Source organism: Ostrea edulis, chromosome 9 (genome assembly GCF_947568905.1).
Source record: "Ostrea edulis chromosome 9, xbOstEdul1.1, whole genome shotgun sequence".
NCBI classification, from domain to species: domain Eukaryota; kingdom Metazoa; phylum Mollusca; class Bivalvia; order Ostreida; family Ostreidae; genus Ostrea; species Ostrea edulis.
Window position 1 is genome coordinate 23137653 of NC_079172.1, and position 22011 is coordinate 23159663.

Genomic DNA, 22011 nt, shown 5'->3' on the forward strand with positions numbered 1-22011 from the left:
ATCAGTCGCTATTTAAAAGGTGGGCACATTAGACCATTACGCAATTTACTATAAATAAAACATCCAATGAAATCACTGCATCTTTTTATGGTGTACATGGATACAAATGACGCGATCTCATACTGCTGTATTGATAAATACGCGCAATTGTAATATCCACACCACTAATTACGTTTATTGATAGTAGATCAAGTCTTGAAACCTTTTTGCTTAAGACAACATTGCTTAAACGATTGAAATAGCCATAACTGTAGGTATCAATACACGTGTTTTTATTTGAATCTCTCGTTTCGTGTTGTTATAAATAGAACCGCATTCTCATTGGTTCCCACTCTTTTGTGGAAACAATCAGAATGAGCCCAACTTTTATATAGCCACTGATGTCAAGGGTTAGTGCGAGGTAACGAATCAATAACCCTTGACTTGTGAAGATGGGGTATACTAGAATCGGGTTGTCCGTCTGTCTGTTCGTCCGTCTGTAGACGCAATGGTTTCCGGGCTCTAAAGCATTATCCTTTCCACCTACCATTACCATATCATATATATGGACTACCCATGGGATGAAGATGTTCCCTATCGATTTTGGGGTCAAAAGGTCAAAGGTCAAGTGCATTGGACATCGAAGTAGCAATATGGTTTCCGGGCTGTAAAGCATTATCCTTTCCACCTACCGTCACCATATCTTATATATGGACTACCCATGGGATGAAGATGTTCCCTATCGATTTTGGGGTCAAAAGGTCAAAGGTCAAGCGCACTGGACATCGAAGTAGCAATATGGTTTCCGGGCTCTAAAGCGTTATCCTTTCCACCTACAGTCACCATATCATACATATGGACTAGCCATGGGATGAAGATGTTCCCTATCGATTTTGAGGTCAAAAGGTCAAAGGTCAAGTGCACTGGACATCGAAGTAGCAATATGGTTTCCGAGCTCTAAAGCGTTATCCTTTCCACCTACAGTCACCATATCATACATATAGACTACCCATGGGATGAAGATGTTCCCTATCGATTTTGGGGTCAAAAGGTCAAAGGTCAAGTGCACTGGACATCGAAGTAGCAATATGGTTTCCGGGCTCTAAAGCGTTATCCTTTCCACCTACAGTCACCATATCATACATATGGACTACCCATGGGATGAAGATGTTCCCTATCGATTTTGGGGTCAAAAGGTCAAAGGTCAAGCGCACTGGACATTGAAGTAGAAATATTGTTTCCGAGCTCTAAAGCGTTATCCTTTCCACCTGCAGTCACCATATCATACATATGGACTACCCATGGGATGAAGATGTTCCCTATCGATTTTGGGGTCAAAAGGTCAAAGGTCAAGTGCACTGGACATCGAAGTAGCAATATGGTTTCCGGGCTCTAAAGCGTTATCCTTTCCACCTACAGTCACCATATCATACATATGGACTACCCATGGGATGAAGATGTTCCCTATCGATTTTGGGGTCAAAAGGTCAAAGGTCAAGCGCACTGGACATTGAAGTAGAAATATTGTTTCCGAGCTCTAAAGCGTTATCCTTTCCACCTGCAGTCACCATATCATACATATGGACTACCCATGGGATGAAGATGTTCCCTATCGATTTTGGGGTCAAAAGGTCAAAGGTCAAGTGCACTGGACATCGAAGTAGCAATATGGTTTCCGGGCTCTAAAGCGTTATCCTTTCCACCTACAGTCACCATATCATACATATGGACTACCCATGGGATGAAGATGTTCCCTATCGATTTTGGGGTCAAAAGGTCAAAGGTCAAGCGCACTGGACATTGAAGTAGAAATATTGTTTCCGAGCTCTAAAGCGTTATCCTTTCCACCTGCAGTCACCATATCATACATATGGACTACCCATGGGATGAAGATGTTCCCTATCAATTTTGGGGTCAAAAGGTCAAAGGTCACATGCACTGGACATCGAAGTAGCAATATGGTTCGGTTTGTCATGCCATTTGTTTTTTACACTCAGAAAAGAGGTAGTTTATACCTATTATCAACACCCTTTGGGAGATTGGGGTAAGCGGGGGGTATTCTTAGTGAGCATTGCTCACAGTACCTCTTGTTTTATTTGCATGAACAGTAATTGAATAGTTTGAGTTTTTCCAAATGAAAAAAATCCACTTGCATTTGAATGGAATTTTTTTAAATTGATGCTTAGATGTTTTCATTTTTTGCCAAATCATGCAATGTTTGGGAAAAAAGTACTGACATCGCTGCCACACATATAGTTGATATTTCTTTATTATTGATTTTAATGTGAAATAATTGGTACATCATTTTTCATATTGCTTATGTTTTTACTCTGGAAATAAAATGTTAAGTTGATCCTGAAATATTTCACATTCTAACATCACAGTCTTATGCAGCTTGAAGCCACAAGGACATTTAATTCTATTTAAACTTTGTGTAATTCCATATTATTATCTGGAAGTTGAAAAAGCTTAAATGACCTTTTCTTGAATGGTAGTCAATGGTAAAGTCTTGTTACGGGTTGTGGAGATGTGTTACGTCAACATCCTACGTAGTGATGTACCGATTATCGCCGACTTTCGATTGTTGGTCGCTATAACTGAAATGATGTGAATAATCGATTGTCATTTTGAAAATAAAAAATCGCCGACGTTGGTATTTTTTCAATGATACGAATATTCCTGCCGCGAATTAACTAAAATTAAAAAAATGACTGATGAAGCTGAATCATCTGATAACATTGAATATTGTTTAACGTCCCTCTAGAGAATCTTTCACTCATATGGAGATGTCACCATTGCCGGTGAAGGGCTCCAAAATTTAGACCTATGCTCGGTGCTTACAGTCTTTGAGCAGGGAGGGATCTTTATTGTGTCACACCTGCTATGACACAGGGCCTCGGATTTTGCCTCTTACAACAAACAAAGGGTACTAAGGCTATATTGTAACCCGAATTTCATAAGAACTACAACGAAAGTCGAGATATCTATCCCTAACCCAGGCAATCTAATTAAAATTAGATCCCATGATCTGCTCATCTGTTCTATCACTATAGTAGAGGAGCGGATCATAGAATCTAATTTTAAAACGTATCCCGGAAAAACAAAATCAAAAGTATAGGGTTATTAACTTCAGATTTCTAATGATTTTAATCAATTTAATATTTAGGGTAAAAAATATAGTAAATTTAATATATTTATGCCATAAATTTAAAATGACTAAAATTCGAATATTTTTCAATAATCAATCGAAAAGGTGCATCCGATTAATCCGATCATCGATTAAATTCTTTTTCCCGATTACCCATCACTAGTCCTACGTAAGTCACATGACTCAAACAAAAGAAAATGAAGGTATTAAACAATGTAGCCCGAACTCTGGATTTTGAATTGTCTCTTATGCATGTGTTACCATTAGAGTTGGCGTTTTGGGCCACTCGCTGTGCTCGCTATAAATATCTCCAGATAAGCAGCATTCCTCTCTTTTTAGAGAACCTATGTCAGGAGTTCAGGAGGTGCAAGTTTCCGGTCCTGAAGATACAGGGTAACGTACAATGTTTCTATTTATTTCAATTAAATTGAATGTAAGATATGTACACTACTACTTATCTTGTGTACTACTTACTAGTCATTTTCCTGAACTGAAAAATTGGTCAGATTCATTTTGTGATCCTTTGATGATATTTTGGTTCATTACTTTTTGCATGAGTTATTTTGAATATGATAAACTGTATATGCTTCATCTCTTTATATTGCTTACACTTGTAGTTATAAACACTGATACACTTTTGAACAGGTTGTTTCTGAATACTAAAGCATATTGTTTAGAACACTTTCTGTAGATCCCCCTAGTCTAGCATAAAGTGACAGGCTTACACCAAAGGTTTTATTCTTGAATGCATGTACAGTGGAGCCTCATTAATCCGGACACTTTGGTCTCCAGCAAAATCATCCGGATAAATGGCGTCCGGATTACCGAGGCTGCACTGTATCAGAACATTATACAGCTTACCTCTTTTTCATGAACGTCATCTGTTTTGGAAATGAAATGAACTAAGACCTAGATAAAGATAATATATTCTGTGAACTCCATGCCTTTGATGTGTGTTGTTTCCATTATGAACTTGTGAATGCGACACGTCATCACATCATGTGTATTGTAGCTTGTCCACTGACACCTCAATGCAGGACTCGGATGGGGATACAACAGAGAATGAGGAGGCGGATAATCCGAGAGGTTTTGATGCTGTCGCTATACAGTAAGTGTACTGAAGGGCTTAAAGCAGCAATTCTTTTTTTTTCCAAATTTTTGTTTGTTTTGATAATCATTCGCCATACATTTTGCTGGATTTTAAAATCCATTACCCACGTAACCATATCACAGGATGTGAAGAGCATCACACAATATTTTCTGGGTGCTATTCAAACTCATGAAAAGGTAAAATCAAGTTTTGTCAAACTCATGAAATGGTTTAATCAAGTTTTGTCTTGATAAATGAATTCTGCTGGTGATTACAGGTGCAAAATCAACAGTGGAGATAAAAAATAAGACTATGATGTGTTTAAGCAATTAAATGAGAAATCATTCCATTCTCACATCAAACCATTTCATTCAAACCGTTAAGTGTTCCATTTCCATGCCAAAGTGTTCTGTTCCCTGATCAAACCATTTTGTTCTCAGCTAAAACCTTTCATCCTCGACAAAGAGTTCGTTATCTTTGTTTCTGCATGGTCATTCTGAACTCATCTAAAACCTTTCATCCTCGACAAAGAATTCGTTATATTTTTTTCTGCATCGTTGTTCGGAACTCATCAAACATTATCAAGTCATTGCAGATCAACATGGCACAAGGTCTGGGACTGAGAAAACAAAATAAAGATGATCATCAGTGAAAATATAATATCTATGTAGATTATTGCTGGTTCCATCCACTTCTTCTAGACCTACAAGGTTGCAATTCAATGTACTGGACATTTTTATGCCCCCCTTTGAAAAAGAGGGGGCATATTGTTTTGCACCTGTCGGTCGGTCGGTCAGTCTGTAGACCATGTGTTGTCCGCTCAATATCTTGAGAACCATTCACTTGATGATAATGATATTTCATATGTGGGTTAGTTATGAGTAGAAGAGGGTCCCTATTGTTTTTCAGGTCCAAAGGTCAAGGGTCAATCTACTCTGGACATAGGAATATAATGTCCGCTCAATATCTTGAGAACCCTTTGCTTGAAAGACATCAAACTTGGCACACTGGTACATCCTAAGGAGTAGATGACCCCTATTGATTTTGAGGTCATATGGTCAAAGGTCAAGGGTCAAACTGGGCATAGGAATATACTGACCATTCAATGTCTAGAGAACCCTTTGCTTGACAGACATCAAACTTGGTATGCCAGTACATCTTCAGAAGAAGATGACCCCCATTGATTTTGAGGTCACATGGTCAAAGGTCAAGCTGGACATAGGAATATACTGTCCGTTAAATATCTTGAGAACCCTTTGCTTGACAGACATCAAACTTGATACACTGATACATCTTCAAGAGAAGATGACCCCTAATGATTTTGAGGTCACATGGTTAAAGGTCAAGGGTCAAACTTGACATGGAAATATACTGTCTGCTCAGTATCTTGAGAACGCTTTTCTTGACAGACATCAAACTTGGTACACTGATATGACTTCAGGAGAAGACGACCACTATTGATTTTGAGGTCACATGGTCAAAGGTCAAGGGTCACAGTAGACAGGAATATACTGTACGTTCAATATTTTGAGAACCCTTCGCTTGACAGACATCAAACTTGGTACACTGGTACATCTTCAGGAGAAAATTACCCCCATTTATTTTGAGGTCACATGTTTAAAGGTCAAGGGTCAAACTGGACATAGGAATATACTGTCCGTTCAATATCTTGAGAACCCTTTGCTTGACAGACATCAAACGTGGTACACTGGTACGTCTTTAGGAGAAGACGACCCCTATTGATTTTCAGATTACATGGTCAAAGGTCAAGGGTCAAACTGGACATTGGAATATACTGTCTGCTCCATATCTTGAGAACCCTTTGCTTGACAGACATTAAACTTGGTACACTGGTACATCTTCAGGAGAAGATGACACCTATTGATTTTGAGGTCGCGTGGTCAAAGGTCAAGGGTTAAACTGTACATAGGAATATACTGTCCGCTCAATATCTTGAGAACCCTTTGCTTGACAGACATCAAACTTGTTACACTGGTACATCTTCAGGAGAAGATGACTACTAATTATTTTAAGGTCACATGGTCAAAAGTCAAGGGTCAAATTGGACATAGGAATATACTGTCCATTCAATATCTTGAGAACCCTTTGCTTGACAGACATCAAACTTGGTACACTGGTACATCTTCAGGAGTTGATGACCCCTATTGATTTTAGGTCACATGGTCAATCCACTCTTGACATAGGAAGATATTGTCTGCTCAATATTTTGAATTGATGTTACTACTCTCAATTAAATGATGTGTGTGTGTATAACCCTTTTCAATTTTGCACCATGGGGGGCATATGTGTTTTACAAACATCTCTTGTTATTTTAAGAAATATGTTCAGATTATTAAACAAATTTAATGAACTATACATAGCATGCATATTATACAGTTACAATCCATTAATTGCATTTTCTAGAAATATTACATACAGTACGTCCTAACAGACTTCTTTTGTATTCTCTTAACTGAACGGAAATTATGTCAAGAACCTGCTGACATTTCGGAGTTTTATGATGACAAATTTATTGAAATCTAGCTCAAAATGACCCCAGGGGAATGTTTCATAAATCTATACTAATTACAGTACATGGTTAATTATTATAATATGTGAACTTATGTCACATATACATATATATTTAATATTGTACGTTGTTTCAATTTATTTTAATCCGCATCATTCCATTTTAATAATGGTAATATTTTGAAAAAAATTATTTGGTAAAATTTTCGATTTTTTTCTGTCTTTTTATCACAATGTAAAGTGATGAAAATGTCAAAAATGCAGAATTTAAAATGAAGGCCAAATGTTCCTTCCCTTCTTAGCCCAAAGTGTTCTTTTCCCAACCCAAACTGTTTTTCTCCATCTTTAAGCATTCCATTCTTGATTATAAATCATTCTGTTCTCATTAAGAACCATGATTCCAGTCAAACTGTTTAGCATTTGTTACCCAATCAAAACCCCTTGTTCCCCAAACTGTTGAGTTTTCTTTCTCCAGTTAAAACTGTTCATTCCCAAATCGTTCAGCGTTTGTTTACCGTTCCACTGATGTATTAATACACTTCATGGTCTGTAGGTGTTTGTGCGGCTGAGAGCCTCAGAATCCACAAGAACTGGAAAGAGTATTGTCAAAAGAGGGACAGAACATTCCCTAAAGGACTTTGAGGAGTGTCAGTCAATGATATGTCGCCTATATATGCGTAGTTATTAATGCTAGTGGAGGGATACCCAGTATTCGTGATAAAAACTGCAGTTTTGACACACCCCTCTTGACTTCCTTTTCACTATATGGTCTCTTGGAGAATAATAATGACTTTTAGAATTATGAATATTGGAATTTAATTATAGAATATTATATACTACGGATATTGCAAGTGATGAATTGATGAATAACACAGAAAATTATCCACTGCCGCATCATTAAAGTCTGTCAGTCAGTATATTAGCTACAGAATTGTAGCTGTCTGGGGGAAAATTGGGGCGGGAGACCAGGGAGCTACAATTCCATCTTATAAAAACCTTTGATTTACAATGCAGTTTTCTCTACACATGGCTGAGGTCTTACAGTATATCACTGTATTTCTTGCATTGCTGTCTAAATATAATGACAAACATTTTTCTAATACACTTGTTTCCAAACTTACCTTCAAGATTTGTAAATACCTCATGTGAACTGGAAACTTGCAATTTGAAATTAGAGATTACCATATATATATGAGATACCATATATATATATATATGAGAGATTAGGATGGTGATGCAAGGATATAAGACCTCAACTGTACACTGAAAAAGCTGCACATTAAATTGAAGGGTTTTGTAAGGGGTAGATCTGGTGCTCTCCCAGAGAGCTATAATTCTGCAGATACATGTATATGTACACATTCATGATAAATATCCATATATTTGTGTATATCCAGGGCTCGAAATTAGCGAGAAATACTCGCAAATTGCGAGTAGATTTGAAAAATAGCGAGTAAAAATAGTGGACACTCGCAAATCTTAGGGAGTGGGGATTTACAAACCATGATCGTATCGTATCCGTTTTAAGCCGCGATGAGCCATTCGCTTTCCTTAAACTTGCACTCAAAATCATACAAGCGCTTACATGAACGAATGATTTCAACAACCGTTTCTATCCGGATTTTCTTTTATGATTTTTTAAGAAACTCTGCGTCAAACAAATGCTTTAGAGGTCGGACATCGCATTATATATTCTCTTTAGAGAAGTTGAGAGGCATAGCCTTCATCGACTTCTCTTCGCAAGCATTCATATTTTGATTCTGGAAAACGTGTAAATGCCGGAGTCGGTGACGGTTTATGCTTCGACCGACGTTTCGACTCAGATGTGCCTGGATTTACGCAATAGACAACTTGTTTTCAAACATTTAGCAGTAATGCACAAAACCGTCACAAGGAAATCAACACTTACTTGCTTTTAATTCATTTTCAACATGTCCCCTGTCCCGGGTTTAAATCACAACTCTGTTTACGTTCTCTTAACTGGCCCCCTATTTTGACAACTCCCAAGACCAGTTAACGTAAACCCGGGACAGGGGACATGTTGAAAATGGATTAAAAGCAAGTAAGTGTTGATTTTCTTGTGACGGTTTTGTACATTCCTGCTAAATGTTTGAAAACAAGTTGTCTATTGCGTAAATCCAGGCACATCTGAGTCGAAACGTCGGTCGAAGCATAAACCGTCACCGACTCCGGCATTTACACGTTTTCCAGAATCAAAATATGAATGCTTGCGAAGAGAAGTCGATGAATGCTATGCCTCTCGACTTCTCTAAAGAGAATACGCATTATAATGAAAAATATAGACCTGTTTACTTATAGGGGTGATTAAATTGACTTGGTAAAACATAAATTCCGATTTCTTGTTAAATAAATGAATAACAAAAAGCTCATACTTGGAATTCAAGTTTTCCGGTAGTTAATTTAATCAGAATTTTCTATCTACATTAATTCATTTTCATACTGAGGTCGGGTTGTAGTCACGGCACGAGTGCACTGCTCACCGTGTAGGCGATTACCCAAAACAAAAACAAACAAAAAATCATGGGACTCGTGATCATGCTGCTTATAAACCACGAGTCTGGGGTTCACTTTGAAAAATTACTCGTGACAACCCTGACGTGGCATGAAATTGGAAGACATTGGATCTATACCTGCAGTAAACAGGTTGTGAATATTAGAGGTGCGATGGTCAAGAGACCTAAACATTGCATCCTATGACTTACGTAAATTAGTGTTTTGTCCAAACGATGCCTGTTGACCCACTAGGCTAAGTAATGGTGGGGAAAATCATTGATTTAAAAAAAATATATGAAAAAAGTGCACTGCTTCATTATTTTTATTTTAGCTTGTAGGTTTTCATTTTAGCCTGTGGATCTTTTACCCACAGGCTAAAATTAGCTTGTGGAAGAAAAAGTTAATTTCGACCCCTGATATATTATACATTTGTATGTTATGTTAGGAAGACATGAATGTATCATAAGGGATATATTTACATGAGATTGATTTATGTTTTAGACCAAACTATGTGAACAGTGTGGCAGAAAATGTCGTATATGAAGAGGCTGAGTTTGGTTTTGAGTTGCCTGACAACGATGGTCAGCTAGAAGGTCCGGAGATTGAGATGGAAGTTCTTCCCGGCATCCACAGAGTGTCAACAGAGGAAGAATGCAGTGAATTGACAACTGCTACAAAGTGTATTGCATTTGTCAGTCAGATAAAGGAGTTGACAAAGATCTGTGTGCCACAGTGCAAAGAACATTTCTGCAGAAAACCCACACAGATAGAGGAGTCTTTTTTTGGATCAGTGCTGTACTTGAAATGGGTATGCATAAATCATGTTATTTTTATACATCTTTAGACGGGACATATTATGGTTCAGTGATGTAGGTACATCCTTTTGTCTGTCAGTTTGGTGTTTTCTGTTTTTATTTTCATTTCTTTGCCACATATCAAGAGGAAATTTCCTGTGTAACATCTTTATGGATTATGGTGGATCATGTTGCAATTTTAATCCCTTTCAGTCTCTCTTATAAGAGTTTTGCCCCTTTAAACTCCTCACAGTTTTCAAGTGAGAACCTTTTTATTTACAGGGTGTTTGTATGTATATTGATGATGTGCAAGGATTCTAATTTTTTAGAGGAAAAAAGGATCCTTGAGAAAATTTCTGGTTGTTGAAGTGTTATAATGTTAGTACATGGTTTGTCCTTTTAACTCCTCTCACAGTTTAATGTTAGTACATGGTTTGTCCTTTTAACTCCTCTCACAGTTTAATGTTAGTACATGGTTTGTCCTTTTAACTCCTCTCACAGTATAATGTTAGTACATGGTTTGTCCTTTTAACTCCTCTCACAGTTTGATGTTAGTACATGGTTTGTCCTTTTAACTCCTCTCACAGTATAATGTTAGTACATGGTTTGTCCTTTTAACTCCTCTCATACTATAATGTTAGTACATGGTTTGTCCTTTTAACTCCTCTCACAGTTTAATGTTAGTACATGGTTTGTCCTTTTAACTCCTCTCACAGTTTGATGTTAGTACATGGTTTGTCCTTTTAACTCCTCTCAGTTTAATGTTAGTACATGGTTTGTCCTTTTAACTCCTCTCGCAGTTTAATGTTAGTACATGGTTTGTCCTTTTAACTCCTCTCACAGTTTAATGTTAGTACCTGGTTTGTCCTTTTAACTCCTCTCACAGTTTAATGTTAGTACATGGTTTGTCCTTTTAACTCCTCTCACAGTATAATGTTAGTACATGGTTTGTCCTTTTAACTCCTCTCACAGTATAATGTTAGTACATGGTTTGTCCTTTTAACTCCTCTCACAGTATAATGTTAGTACATGGTTTGTCCTTTTAACTCCTCTCACAGTTTGATGTTAATACATGGTTTGTCCTTTTAACTCCTTTCACAGTATAATGTTAGTACATGGTTTGTCCTTTTAACTCCTCTCACAGTATAATGTTAGTACATGGTTTGTCCTTTTAACTCCTCTCACAGTTTAATGTTAGTACATGGTTTGTCCTTTTTCATATCTCTTGATTTGTTTATCTAACTTTTGTTCCAGTTTTTAAGCTGGAGTCTCTTATTCATGCAATGCAAAGGAAAGTGTGTCACAGTTTGTTGATACCTTAAATTCTATGATATGTAATATGAGCAGTGTATTATTTGATAGAGTTGATGACCCCTATTGATTTTTAGGTCACATGGTCAATCCACTCTTGACATAGGAAGATATTGTCTGCTCAATATTTTGAATTGATGATACTACTCTCAATTAAATGATGTGTGTGTGTATACACCTTTTCAATTTTGCACCATGGGGGGCATATGTGTTTTACAAACATCTCTTGTTTGATTTAATGTTTGATCTGGTTTTTCTTGTTTAAATGTATTTTTAGATCTGTGAAGAAGGCCATGTAAGTCGCCACTGGTGTTCACAGCCTCAGTTAAACCCGCGACTACATAGTGGAGACTTCTTAATTTGTGGTTCCATCCTGACCTCTGGAAATAAATACAGGAAAATGGCATTGTGGGCAGAAATGTTAAAACTGAAATTTCCATCTGCAGACCAGTTTCACAGGATTTGCAGGACATATATTATTCCAACCATAGACAATTTCAGGAGTGGTCACCAGAAAGAACTCTTGAATAACTGCAAGGACAGAGATGTTGTAGTTTTAGGTAAGCCATTTCAATTGACATTCATTTCTACAAGAATAAGGTTATACCTATGTGTACCTGTGTTTACAAGCACTTTGGCTTGTGCCCTTCTTCAGGAGACGGCAGAAATCATTCTCCAGTCCACTGAGAACAGTACTGCACCTTGGCTGACAGTGAAGAAAAATCCCAACCAACCCTAGACAAAAAGATGACTGATTAGAAATCTGTCAGGATGATAAAGGCAGGGATTCTACTTGCAGTCAGGGACCTCCAGGAAGAAGATATAAAAGTATCACAGGGGGGAGAAAATGCAATGGACCAGGCCAAGATTCAAACTTGGGCCCCCTGAATCTTTTGTCAGGTGCTCTACCAACTGAGCTTTCTGGCCACCGACAGTAAACCCGTCTGACCACCACATTGATCCCTCCTGACCTTGAAGACATCAACTCGGATCTTCATCCCCTGGTAGACATTTTTATCTGTCAGCTCCAGGGACCCAGGGCACCAAACGTAACAGGAAAGGAGAAAATATAACGGACCAGACCAGGATTAAAATTTGGACCCCCTGAATCTCTAGACAAGTGCTCTACCAACTGAACTATTTGGCCACTGACAATCAAACCCTTTAGACCACTACAAAGGTGACAGAGATGGTGACAAATGCACACATGGGAATTGGGTCAGTAATGAGTAAGTACAAAGTTTTTCTCTAGACTGGGTCTTTGCTATGATTAGAAAAAGTTCTTTCCAACGAGTAAATATGTAGAATTGTTAATTTCAGAGAAACAATTCCCAAATATTCTTCATTTCTATCGTGTTTGACATGTGGTGAAGAATTTGGGGAATAAGATTTTGAAGGTAAGTGAAAATAACAGTCTGTTTGAGAGATCAATACTTGTGCTTGATAATGTTTTTTTTAGTCGCCTGAGTCACTCAGGTAGCTTATTGCTATTGGTGTGCATCAGTTGTTGAGCAATGTGTGTTTTACTCTGTATATATTAACAATTGTACATTTTCGACTTTGTGATAGCTACATTCCAATTTATGAGGTATCTTTGGAACAAGGGGGACATAATTTCAAATTGTAAATTTCAGGACTCCAGCACTCCCAGGGCCTTAGGGGCAGGGCAAAACTGCCAAAAATTTACCAATTTTCTAAATTCTTCTCTACAACCACATATATGATAAAGGAAAACTACCGTGTAAATGCATATTCATGTAGAGTAGGAAGGCTTCTACCAAAATCATAAAAAATTCATGATCCTCGGGGTAGAGGTCCAGGGCAGGGCCAAACTTGGCATATATGTATAGTGTTTATGTGTAAAACTATTGTTGAATACTCGGAAAGATTTCATAATCAATAATTGTATAAAATAGGAAGAAAGGTATCGATCAATGATTGATAATATGTAAGTGAGGATCAGCATTTCATGCGAGTTTTTTTCCTTTCTTTTGTTAGAAATAATTATGAATAATAACCTTTCTATTGATAGCTAGGCAACATTTAACCAATGCAAAATTGCTATACATCTTTATAGCAATTTTCTTAGAATTTTGATAAATTTGAATAATTAAGGTAGCTCACTACACTAAAGCTTATACCCTTTATGACACTACATCACAAGATGGCAATTTAAGTGTTTTTTGAAATTATTTGTATCGATCAATTTGTTTGTCTATCATTGTAGCTCAGTGGTTAAAGCATTGGACTGGTGAACCGCAGATCTCGAGTTCAAATCCGCTGGAGTCTTTTGTTCAAATGTGTTGAAATAAATTTTTGAAAATCCAAATTTGCATATTTTCTGCCTTTTTGACATATATAATTAGGGCTGTTCCAGAAATGATCAAATGGGGGGGTCGGGCGGCAAGTGATATTTTTTTGTGTGGGTGGTCGTATTTTTTCATATTTTAATTGGTCCGTGGTTGGACTGTTAAAAAAATATTTATTATGGGTAGTGGGTAGTTTCTATTGTTTTATTTTGTGCCACGTGGGTGTTGAGTTTTCAGAATATTTTTATTGTCACTCTTGTCGTGTTGGTTACAAAACGTCGGAGGGAAAATTGAAAACGTGTTTTCGAAATGCTGCTTTCGAAATCGGAAATTGGAAGTAACATAGAACTATTTGAGTTGTCGCTCTTTGCAGCGCATAACTTTCCATTACGGCGCTCTTCAAATTAGAGGCGCGTTTAGTAGGGTCCCTTTGGACGTGATGGCGGCGAACTCCGTTCTGTAGATTATTACAGTTTACAGTGCATCGATTTTGGGAATATTTTGAAACCAATAGGTATTCCGTTTTCTAATAAAAATAGGCAAACCTTAGTTGATTTATACGAGGGTACCGATGCGTTATATTAATCAGTCGGTGTGATGGTGATATAGAGGCCTCCGGGCGCGGGCTCCAAGAAGACGAACGATTCGTGGAAAAACATATCCATACCCATTTCATGATAATAGCATCGTTTGGACTCCCAATCTTTCCAACATTCCCGCCATAGATGCCTTTGATTGTTGATGTGACATCGTTTCTTCAGAACTACTGTGATACAATGTCGCACAGGCATTACCGCGTCATTGACTAGAATGTTTGTCCCGAAAACCTCGCGAGATTTGTACCGTTTTCATTTTTAAAAATATTTTTGTGGTGGGTCTGGTTATTTTTTTATTTATTAGATGGGTCATTGTAAAATGAGTTTATTAATTTGATGGGTCATGGGGTAATTTTTTATTTTTTTTTATGGGTGCTTGGTATATACAAAAGGTGCCTCCCGACCCCCCCATGTATTTATTTCTGGAATAGCCCTTACTATATATCATCATATCTTTTATGATTAAATCAATTCGTACCGATTTGAGAAACTATTCCAGGGTGTAGTGAGCCACCTTAATACGAGTGCTGTTCGATATGTAATGTGTATTGTACTACAGCACGATAACGCTTTGTACGATTTCGTGGATGATGATACTCATGAATAGCTCTATTCAATACCTTTCTAACTGTATAAACACGAGCTTTCAGCTCCACATAGTTTTAAACTTATAGTCATTTCAATAGAGCCAGTTGTTGACCACTGTTGTAAAAATGGTTGGGAAATGGGTTGAATATTGAAGAAATTAGAGCTTATATGAAAGTTCGCACAAAACTCAGTCATTTGGTAATGCAGATTTTTACTGAATTAGGGGGAGTTTATTGGTCTGATAAGGTATCTTATGAGACAGTTCGTAGGTGGAGAAAGAAATATCTGACTGGCATAGAGTCCATCAAAATGCAGCAAATTCTGGCCATCCTGTGACTGTAACAGGCAAGGCAAATGCCTCAAAAGTCAGGGAAATGATTGAAAGTGATGGCAGATGCACAATTCGGGATATTGCCAAAGCTGTTGGCATATCACTATCGCAGGTGCATTTCATTTTGAAGCATATTTTGAAAGTATGAAAGATTTCTGCCAGATGGATACCATGTATATTGACAGATGACCAAAAATGGGTAAGAGTACAAACCACTAAGCAATTGCTCAAAATGTTTCCCAAATTCAATCAAAGACAATTTGCAAACATTGTTACTGGTGACGAAACATGAGTTCACTATATCGAACCAGTAAGAAAAATTGGAAACAAAATATGGCTGACTAAACACAGTAGAATGCCTGTAGTTGCCCAAAGAACCATAAGCACAAAGAAGGTTCTTTTTTACATATTCTTTTCATGTGATGGTATAGCTGTACAAATTCTGGTGCTGAAGGGCAAAAGTGTTACAGGTCGGTATTACCAAGATGTTACACTAAAAAAGCTCAAGAAATATTATCATAAACGATGCCCTGTGTTAGGATTTAGGCATGTTCATCTACTTCATGATAATGCTCCATCACACACATCTGAGCTTGTGAGGCAAATTTTTGAAGTAGGAGAAGGTTACCATCTTGCCACACCTACCATACTCTCCAGATCTAGCCCTATGCAACTTTTTCCTTTTTCCAAAACTTAAAAAGTTCTTATCTGATCGTTGTTACAAGTCCCGACAAGCCCTTGGCTCAGCCATCAGTCAGTGCCTCAGAGGTCTACCTAAATCAGCGTACCGTGATGCATTTCAGAAATGAATTCAGAGATTGAAATTATGTATTTCAAACCGCAGAGAATACTTTGAAGAGATGGAATGTTCATTTGACTATTGGAGTCAAATGCTTTTGAGATATCGTACAATACCCATTACATATCGAACAGCCCTCGTACACTTCATGAAGTATATATCAACACACATTACAATACAATTTATGATTCTATCCTTTAAATGAATGAAATCTACACAGTACCTCTTTACCCTCTGATGTTTCAGTTAATAATTTCATTAGTTGATTTTCAAACCTTTTAGGGTTAATGGGAATTATAAGAGAGAAATTAAGTGAGAAAAAGGAGTGACTTCCTAGGGTGTGTTTCACAAAAGTATTTAAGATGAGATCAAAATAGTGTTTTTAGCTCACCTGAGCCAAAGGCTCAAGTGAGCTTTTCTGATCAAAATTTGTTCGTTGTCTGACGGTGTCGTAAACTTTTCACATCGTCTTCTAAAACTAAAAGCTCAAGTGAGGTTTTCTGATCACCCGTATTCCGGTGTCCGTCCGTCTGTAAACTTTTAACATTTTTGACTTCTTCTCAAAAACCACTGGGCCAATTTCAACCAAAGTTGGCACAAAGCATCCTTAGGTAAAGGGAATTTTAAGTTGTTAAAATAAAGGGCCAGGCCACCTTCCAAGGGGAGATAATCAAGGAAAGGTAAAAATAGGGTAGGGTCATTAAAAAATCTTCTTCTCAAGAACCACTGGGCCAGAAAAGATGAAATTTATAGATAAGTTTTATTAGGTAGTGCAGATTATAAATTCTTAAAAGCATGGTCCCCGGGGGTCGGATGGGACCACAATAGGGGATCAAAGTTCTACATACAAATATATAGGAAAAATCTATAAAATTCTTCCTCTCAAGAACCACTGAGCCAGAAAAGCTGAGATTTATATGACAGCTTCCTGATATAATGCAGATTTAAATTTGTTAAAATCATGGCCCTCAGGGGTAGGATGGGACCACAAGGGGGATCAAAGTTTTACATACAAATATATAGGAAAAATATTTAAAAATCTTCTTCTCAAGAACCACTGCATGAGCCAGAAAAAGCTGAGATTGACATGAAAGCTTTCTGACATAATGCAGATTCAAATTTGTTAAAATCCTGGCCCCTGGGGGTCAGATGGGGCCACAATAGGGGATCTAAGTTTTACATACAAATATATAGGGACAATCTTTAAAAATCTTCTCAAGAACCACTGAGCCAGAAAAACTGAGATTTGCATGAAAGCTTCCTGATATAGTGGAGATTCATGTTTGTTAAAATGATGGCCCCCGGGGGTCAGATGGGGCCACAATAGGGGATCAAAATTTTACATACAAATATATAGGGACAATCTTTAAAAATCTTCTTCCCAAGAACCGAGGAGCCAGAAAAGCTGATATTTACACGAAAGCTTCCTGACATAGTGCAGAGTTAAGTTTGTTCAAATCATGGCCCCCTGAGGTAGGATGGGGCCATAATAGGGGATCAAAGTTTTACATACAAATATATAGGGAAAATCTTTAAAATCTTTTTTTCAAGAACCACTGAGCCAGAAAAGCTGATATTTACATGAAAGCTTTCTGACGTAGTGCAGATTCAAGTTTGTTCAAATCATGGCCCCTGGGGGTAGGATGGGGCCACAAGGGGGGGATCAAAGTTTTACATACAAATATATAGGAAAAATCTTCTCAAGAACCATTGGGCCAAAGAAGTTCACATTTACATGAAAACTTTCTGACATGGTATAGATTCAAATTTGCAAAAACCATGGCCTCCAAGGGTAGGTTTGAGGCCATAATAGGGACTACGGTTTTACATGCAAATATATATGGAAAGTCTTCTGATATGGACAAAGGTGACTCAGGTGAGCAATGTGGCCCATGGGCCTTTTGTTTTAAAATATAATAAATCATACCAATTTTAATGCCCCTGTGATCAAATAACAGGGGCATATTGTTTTTGTTCTGTCTGTCATTCTGTCTGAAACTTTAACCTTGCTAATAACTTTTGAACAGTAAGTGCTTGAGCTTTGATTTTCACATGAGTATTCCTTGTGACAAGACCTTTCCTTGGGTACCAACATGTTTGACCTTGACCATGGAGTTTGCTATATCTATATTAAAAAAAGATTTTTGTCATTACATAGTCCTCTACCGGTTCCAAAAATCACTGTACCACAACAATATTCAAAGTTCATTAAAAGGGAGAATTGGGGAACCAGGATAGGAATGATTGGAAATCAACTACTATTCGAGTAGAGACTAGACCAAGAAAAAAGACAAATTTATAATGAGGTTTAGGTCTTTAACCAAGTCAATAAACTGTGACATGTAGATGATCATGAATAATTTATCTATATTGTAGTATTACTACGCTAGAAGTTTTAATGAGTGTAGTATTCTTAATTCTTATCTACAGAGATAAGAAACTTGGATATAAACTAACAATTCATGCTATAACTTAATGGAAAATCAACGGACCAAGATGAAATTCAAACTTGATCTGTAACTTGTTATAACAAAGCAATGTACCAAATATCAAATGAATATCTGCAAGCACAACCAAAAAAAGTCTGGAAAACTGATTATTCATGCTATTTTTCTAAGTCCAAGGGCCATAACTAAGTGAAAAATCAACAGACTGAGACGAAGTTCGAACTTGATCTGTAACTTGCTATGGCAAAGCTACATACCAAATATAAAATAAATATCTGCAAGAACAGAGAGAGAAAAAAGTGTGGGAAACTGGACTGACGGACAGAGCGCAAACCTAAAGTCCCCTCGACTTCGTCGGTAGGGGACTAAAAAATTCAAGAAATCAACACACACAAAATTACAGACCCCTATCAGGAATTGCACCTGAATCCCTCATACATGATATGAGTGCTTTACTAATTAAGCTATTGAGGTATTCAAAAACAATTTATTATGTTGATTTTCTCCTAATATAAAGTGTATTAAAACAGCAGAAAGTTAAAAAAAACAAAAAACCTTCTAAACCAATTTTTTATGCCCCTGATCTTCGGGGGTGGGGGGGGGGGGGCATATTGTTTTTGTTCAGTCTGAAACTTTAACCTTGCTAAGGACAGTAAGTGCTAGAGCTTTGATATTTCACATGAGTATTCCTTGTGACAAGACCTTTCTGTGGGTACCAAATGACCTGTGACCTTTGAGTTTGACCTACTTTAAAAAAGAATTGACATTGGTCATAACTTCTAAATGGTAAATATTAGAGCTTTCATATTGAACATGAGCACTTCTTGTGATGAGATCTTTCTACTGGTACCAAGATATATGTCCTTATGACATTGGCCATCTTTGAAATTGGCCATTATGGGGGGCATTTGTGTTTCACAAACACATCTTGTTTTTCCATAGAATGGTCTCTGGAAACATTTGGGGCAATGGTAGATTTTAAAACAATCCAGCCTGAGGAACTCTCAAACAAACTTGGCAAATTTTATGCTGAGGCAATGCTAAAACCTAACCAAAAGCGGTCGGCAAGTTTGATGGGGCAAGCAACAGAGTATCACAAAACTTCATTCAAATCTTTAAGATCTGCAATGAACCGTCACATTCAGGATATAGGGAGAGATTTCAACATTGTTCGTGACCGACAATTTAAAGTATGTAATAGTATTTTGGATGGAAAATTAAAAAAAAAATGTTCAAGAGGATTTGGCTCGACCAACTAAACACAAAGAAGTTATTCCGGCAACTGACTTGAAAAAAATTTCCATGTACCTCTATGCAAGTCCTGTATCTCTGCGTTTTCGAATTTGGCTAATTCTATCTCTGCACTTCGTGAGTCATGGTCTTGAGTTCCATCAACAGTTGAAAATGAATTTGCTGGTCTTCTCCACTGATGAAAACAGTTGCGATTATGTAACACTTTATCACAACACAAAAGAAAAAACTGGCCGGACGGCATCGATGCTTTAGAAAATTCTAAAGAAAGAAGAATGTATTCAATTCCTTCAGCAAGTGATAAATGTCCCGTCAAATCGCTGCGGTTATATATATGTCCAAAATTCAACCTGATGCCACCAGTCTATTTGATCGATGTTCAAAAGTTGTACTTACTGATCACAACACAGAAAATATTTGGTACACAAACATCCCACTAAAACACTATCAATTTCCTCGTTTTATGTCTGACATTGCAAAACATACACTGCTCACTGTCTCCGCGCCACCGCTATCCAAGGAATGAATGATACTGGATTTGAAATCCGCCACATAATGCATATGAGTGGACAAAAAAATGAAGCATCTGTATGGAGCTAATGCATATGAGTGGACACTAAAATGAAGCATCTGTCCGGAGCTACAACCGTGACTGTTCAACAACACAAAAGAAATCAATGAGCTATGCTGTATGGGGCATAATGAACCCTGCTTTGAAAACGGACAATGCTGAACTCGTATCAAGCGTGAACTCCAGCCAACTGAGCTGTGTAGACCTACCAGGAAATATGCCTAGTGTATCTGGGCCTCTGTCACACAGTCACTTGTTTCATACATGGGTCCCGCCTCCTTAATAATACCACAAGGTACCTAACTTGATTTCGGACACCTCTTGCTTCAAGTCTCATTTTACGATTAGCTCGCTATTCATCCTCACTTTTGTGATATAAGTCACTTTAATAGACATCGTCCTTGCTGGTATATCATTTTACCCCAAAATTAGATGAAATTGTATTTCGTTTTAGTCAATTAGCTACATTCTTTAAAGAAATATATTTAGAAATTCATTATCATATCCATGTATAACTTTTGTATTTATTTGTAATAAAATGTAATCATTTTAAAATTTTACATTATGTCCATTTCAATACATCTACATACAAATATTCCCTTTGAAAAAGAGAGGGCATATTGTTTTTCATTTGTCGGTCTGTCTGTCAGTCTATTGGTCTGTAGACCTAAGTCTTATCTGCTCAATATCTCAAGAACCCTTTGCTTGACAAACATCAAACTTTGTGAACAGGTACATCTTAGAGAGTAGATATGAGGTCAGATGGTCAAAGGTCAATCCATTCTGGACATAGGAAGACATTGTCTGCTCAATATCTCAAATTGTTTTGGCACTACTACATGTGTAAATAAATGGTTCATAACCCTGATCAATTTTGCATCATGGGGAACATACATGTTTCTGAAACATATCTTGTTGAATTTATATCTGCAGCTACCTGGTGTTTAAGTGTGAAAAGATGGTGTACTGGAGAGGTACTTCTACTGACCTAAAATGCCTGATGTCATTGGAGCCTATAGCTCAGTTTGATGAGACTGAAAGTTGGATTGTATGTTGAAGATATTGCTTAAGAGTTATTTTAGATTGTAAAGAAATATTTGTTTAGAAATCAAGCAGTCTTGTTCATCAAAATCTGTCTTTTTCATTCTTGTAAACAGACCTTTGTTCAGATAAGACCAGAGTTTTCATCTTCTTTTTTTTCCGCAGGATTCTCAGTTGCACCAACTTCCACCTCACTTTCCATGATGTCAGGAGCTTTGTTGGGGATATTCAATATCTGAGCCATGTCTGAAACATGAACATCCATGAATTATCAATGCTGTGTGCATATGTTTTGCACTTTTAAATGATTAAAAGTGTTTGTCATTAAATATGTTTTTAATAAATAAGATGTAAAGTGTCATTTAATATTTATTGTACTACATGTATTGACTTTTTTTTATGTCAGTGATGCTGATTGAAATTCAAAACAAGAGATATTTGTAAAACACATATGCCCCCCATGGTGCAAAATTGAAAAGGGTAATATACACACACATCATTTAATTGAGAGTAGTAGCATCAATTCAAAATAATGAGCAGACAATATCTTCCTATGTCAAAAGTGGATTGACCATGTGACCTAAAAATCAATAGGGGTCATCAACTCCTGAAGATGTACCAATGTACCAAGTTTGATGTCTGTCAAGCAAAGCATTCTGAAGATATTGAACGTATAGTATATTCCTATGTCCAGTTTGACCCTTGACCTTTGA

At 37.1% G+C, this 22011-nt stretch overlaps 1 protein-coding gene across 11 annotated transcripts in view; it reads left to right on the forward strand.

Moving 5' to 3' along the window:
• LOC125658891 (uncharacterized) overlaps positions 1-21659 on the forward strand; it is a 26549-nt gene extending 4890 nt beyond the window's left edge. Inside the window, exons 3-10 of one of the 11 annotated variants that reach the window (XM_056148875.1) lie at positions 3467-3520; positions 4140-4235; positions 9762-10068; positions 11643-12594; positions 12671-12762; positions 19378-20552; positions 21191-21305; positions 21464-21659. In XM_056148875.1, the coding sequence (XP_056004850.1) occupies positions 3467-3520; positions 4140-4235; positions 9762-10068; positions 11643-12104 (919 nt within the window). In that variant the 3' untranslated portion in view covers positions 12105-12594; positions 12671-12762; positions 19378-20552; positions 21191-21305; positions 21464-21659. Of the gene's footprint in view, positions 1-3466; positions 3521-4139; positions 4236-9761; positions 10069-11308; positions 11403-11642; positions 12595-12670; positions 12763-13592; positions 13695-19377; positions 20553-21190; positions 21306-21463 lie in introns of those variants that run through there. The other 10 variants (XM_056148879.1, XM_056148877.1, XM_056148880.1 and 7 more) reach the window with 10 other exon arrangements.
• Positions 21660-22011: the final 352 nt, after the last annotated feature.